This window comes from Branchiostoma floridae, chromosome 1 (genome assembly GCF_000003815.2).
Source record: "Branchiostoma floridae strain S238N-H82 chromosome 1, Bfl_VNyyK, whole genome shotgun sequence".
Lineage (NCBI taxonomy): Eukaryota > Metazoa > Chordata > Leptocardii > Amphioxiformes > Branchiostomatidae > Branchiostoma > Branchiostoma floridae.
In genome coordinates, this window is record NC_049979.1 from 30,946,076 (window position 1) to 30,950,182 (window position 4,107).

At 36.9% G+C, this 4,107-nt stretch overlaps 2 protein-coding genes across 2 annotated transcripts in view; both read right to left on the reverse strand.

Annotated features, from left to right (window-relative positions):
* Nucleotides 1–4,107, reverse strand: part of LOC118430745 (carbohydrate sulfotransferase 11-like) — a 246,314-nt gene that overhangs the window by 79,265 nt on the left and 162,942 nt on the right. The window lies entirely within an intron of this gene.
* The window catches only part of LOC118430697 (carbohydrate sulfotransferase 10-like), a 28,006-nt gene that overhangs the window by 5,483 nt on the left and 18,416 nt on the right, over nucleotides 1–4,107 (reverse strand). The window contains exons 5-6 of the mRNA XM_035841693.1: nucleotides 2,165–2,276; nucleotides 930–1,082 (exon numbers count right to left, since the gene is read on the reverse strand). Coding sequence (XP_035697586.1) covers nucleotides 930–1,082; nucleotides 2,165–2,276 — 265 coding nt within the window. The remainder of the gene's footprint in view (nucleotides 1–929; nucleotides 1,083–2,164; nucleotides 2,277–4,107) is intronic.

Consider the following 4,107-nt stretch of genomic DNA (forward strand, 5'->3'; position numbering starts at 1 on the left):
ATCGGCTCTGTGTGTTTGTTGTTAACAGTATGTTTACATTCATAGTTTGTAGAGGTTGCTTGCTCTGCTCTCCGTTCTGTGTATCTTTGTCATTTACGATATCTCCATAGAGCCCTGCCAACAATTTGTTTAAGGTGCTAGTTCAGCCCGTCCCCGTTTGTTTTTCTTCTACGAGAGAAGTTTCTCCATGGAGTTTGTTTTTAATTCATGAAGGTGACGAGAACCAAGTGTTTGCATTCATGAGTGCGTAGAGCCCGCTCCGTGGAGCTAGAGGTCTGCACGAGCAACCTCCATGGAGGAGCTCTGTGGAGCTCCTCCATGGAGGTCGCTCGTGCAGCCCCTTCTCTTTGAGGACTTAGCCTTATTTTAGAGGGCAGAAAGTTAGATAATGTAGTAAGGTACTGTTTTACACGTAAATTAAATTTGTGTTTGTACAAAAAAAATGATGATAGCAAGGCCACAGAATCATCACGCTTTCACTATTCCATGCCACGTAAGGGTAAAAAAAAAGGTGAACAACCTATGACATGCCTCTGGAATACTCCTATAGTTGTTATACTTTCTGTAATCATGTTTTTAACCATATCCCAACAAAGAAAAAAGTCCATTCTTGGAACTGGAAATACATTATATAAAAATTCAGGCAAATGAAAAGTTTGTTCGGGCAAGTACATTTTTATGCACTTGCCCGAATTTTTGAAAACTCGTCCAACCTTAGATTATAATCGTCACTTGATGACTGTGGGAAAATGTACTCCAATTTACCTTGAAATTTATCTACAGTAATGTTTACTCACTTATTACATCTTTCTTTCTTTAAAGATGTAATTTAGGTCAATATTGTTGTTCAATTACCTGAACATGAAAAGTTTGCTAGTGAAACGTCTTTTTCTTCATAATCTAACAAGCGAGTCCACCTTAGTACTTACATGGCAAGGGGCACATAGGTCGGAGATCAACTGCCAGTGCGGATCTTGCCAGTCTGTTCTGTTCGTACCAACAGCTTTAATGAAAGCAGGGAACGGAACTATTGGATATGACTTGTTGTCACTGCCTTCGGGTAGCATCCCCGAATGTCCAATCTGAGTAAAACAATATTTTGAAAATGTATACAACAACCAAGTATAAACATTCCTGCAATGTCATAAAACTGCTGCGCATGCATACTTATTTAGACTTTATATCCATCTGGGAAATCCTATTCAGACCGGTCAGTCCTGGATCATGGCCGGGGAGGAGGTCCGCCAACTCCTGTAACTTTTCAACGAATTATCATATCACCACCGAGCTATTATGACGTAATATGACGTAAAATGACGTTATAAATAAGACTGTAATGGCTGGACCATGGAAAAGGGGTATTTCCAGAAAACTTCATAATATGCTACAAAAATATAACAGTAGATATTCGAATAATAGTTATTGTTACGATTTGTGTTGACAATATCAACATCAATGACGTCAAAATTACGTCATAAATTGACGTCATGCACATCTAACATGTTTTGAATTTAAAAAAACATCAATTTTTAAGCAATTAATCGCAAAATTTGTTCGGTCATATGGTCTGCCATCTAGAAATCCTGCCCGATGACGTCATCAAATTAACAAAATGTATTTATATCTAATTTTGAAAATGATTCTAGATAATATAGAATCATATTATGTGTATGTGTATATGTATTATGTATATGTGTTAAAATATCAGTAACCTAGCAAATAAACTCGAAAAATACAGTACTAGTACCGAAATTAGCGATTGTCGTCAGAATGCCTGTCAACAAACGGTTGTCATGACACAAAAAAAATAAGGTAATTTTACAATCTTTGTGAAACTGTTTCAACCTTGTTTTAAGAAAAATTGCCAAATTTGGTTTCTGAAGCGTTCTTTCTGGCGTTATTCGACATAAAAGTTGGCGCAAGCCTCAAAAGCAACCCCAGGTCTGAATGAGGTTAAATCTACATTAGCTAATTTCTTTTATGGTGAGGGCCGTTGTAAATTGAGCTGGTCAAGGAAAGATATAAGGCACAAAAAGAAACACTACTATATTCAAGGAAATTGTTTACCTTTGCTTTGATAAACTTCTTTCAATATTTTTAATCTTGAATATAGACATCTAGGCTGACTATGAGTACTACTAAGATTCATTAGACTGATACTTACCTGTGTCTTTGAGGTGTTTGAGGAAAGTGTTTCCAACATAGAGTGGTATTGTTTTCGATATCCAAATCGCGACGGTGCGTAATAAAATTTGTCCTCCCATGCTGACGCCAGCCTGCAGGAGAAAGGAAAGCTAGTTTAAGATAGACGCAATAAGGCCACACCGACTGAATTTTATGGATGGCGTCCGCGCGCGCTTTAGTTTTCACCTGTTTGAAAAAAAATACCTCCTCCAAGGCTCCACATAAGTCCAGAAATTGCCGACCCAAAGGTCCAGCAAATGTCTGTCAGAAAACTCCCCAAAACGTGCTAATTAAAAGTAAATAGTGCTTCTTACAAAAATTATAAAGCATAGCTGGCAATGGTCTGCCTTGAAGTGTTTTGACCCAGATTTGTACAGTCCTACAGAGCCTAAGTCTACCCTAGTCTCTTTTGGAATACCAACTATAAGTATAACTACTGCATATTACTAGGTATCAAAGCTATGGTGAAGACAGTTACAAGTTGCAAAATATTATGTAGTTCAAACTTGACAGACTGAGAGGCTGATCTTTGCTGAGATTTAGTTCAAGCAAGGATTTGAAAACAAAGGCCTTGATACAACATCATGCCCAAGCTCTTGTGTGAAAACAAACTATGAACACCTGAACTGTACTGCATTGGGTTTTATGCTTCCAGCAACTATCTGAGTCTGAAAATGATTTCCTGAAAAATTTATGGACAGGACTTTTGAAATCATGATGTCAGTTAATATGCAAATGTCTTCCTGTCGGCTGCTGTAACATGAAGCCATTGTTCTTAGTAGCCAGACGGGTAGAGATCTCTTGCAGGGTCTAAGCCATTGATGATGTTGGGAGTATGTGAGGAGTCAATTTAGCAACTGACATCCTGGTAGGAGATAGCCTTTTATGGTCGCGTACGCTGGGTCCAGATTTCTGGTCTTTAACCCAATCCAGACTGGGCTTTTTGGCATTCCCTGGACTGGGGGAATTTTAAAACGGCTTACTTCACAAAAACCAAATTTTTAAGGGTCATATGCTTGTGAAGTTTTAAAATTCCTGAGATATTTATATCATTATGACGTAATATAACGTGATTATGACGTCATTAATTGGTTTTTGGCTTAAGCGGGGAATTCCCATAATACCAGAATATTTGACACAAAAAGGTAAAAAAAGGTTTCTTATTAATATATTAAGTGTTATAAGATTTCTGTTGTCAAAATCCGACGCAACGACGTCAACACGTCATCTGTAGTTTAGCTATCCGCCATCTTAGATTATCAACCTTAAATGTCTTAACCCTCAAACACCAGAGTGGGGTCCAATTGGACCCCAGGCGTAAATTTCGAAGTACCATTTGAACATTTTTAATCTAAAGAAAAATTCCTTCCGTGACTTTTTTAATTTGTCAGTACATATCTTCTATACCTTCTCCTAAGTTTTTACGAAGATTGGTTTAATACTATGGAAACTATGAAGAACGTCTGTGTTCAGTCCCTTTTGGGGTCCAAACGGACCCCAGCAAAAAAGTGCAGTTTTTTAAACAAACTTTTGTGACGAAGTCCTTAACTACTTATTATATGACCACCAAACTTGCAGAGGATAATAAAACTTGCAGAGGATAATAAACATGTAAAACTAAATCCTCATAAGAACCTGTGTCATCACCATAAAATATGACGCTATTATGACGTCATTTAGCTTATAAGGGCGGCCATCTTAGATTTTGACTAATGACGTCATAAAATTAGCATAACATAAATTTTGAATCATGAAAATTACGTTAAATTTTATAGAATTTAATTTTTGTATGAAAAAAAGTAAATATTAGCAAGAAAACCTTGTTTAAATCGAAATTGGCAAATTTTGTCAGAATTCCGTTGCCATGGCAACCTTGAAATGTGATTAACTTACTTAATTGACTAATACTTTTTGCTAACAATA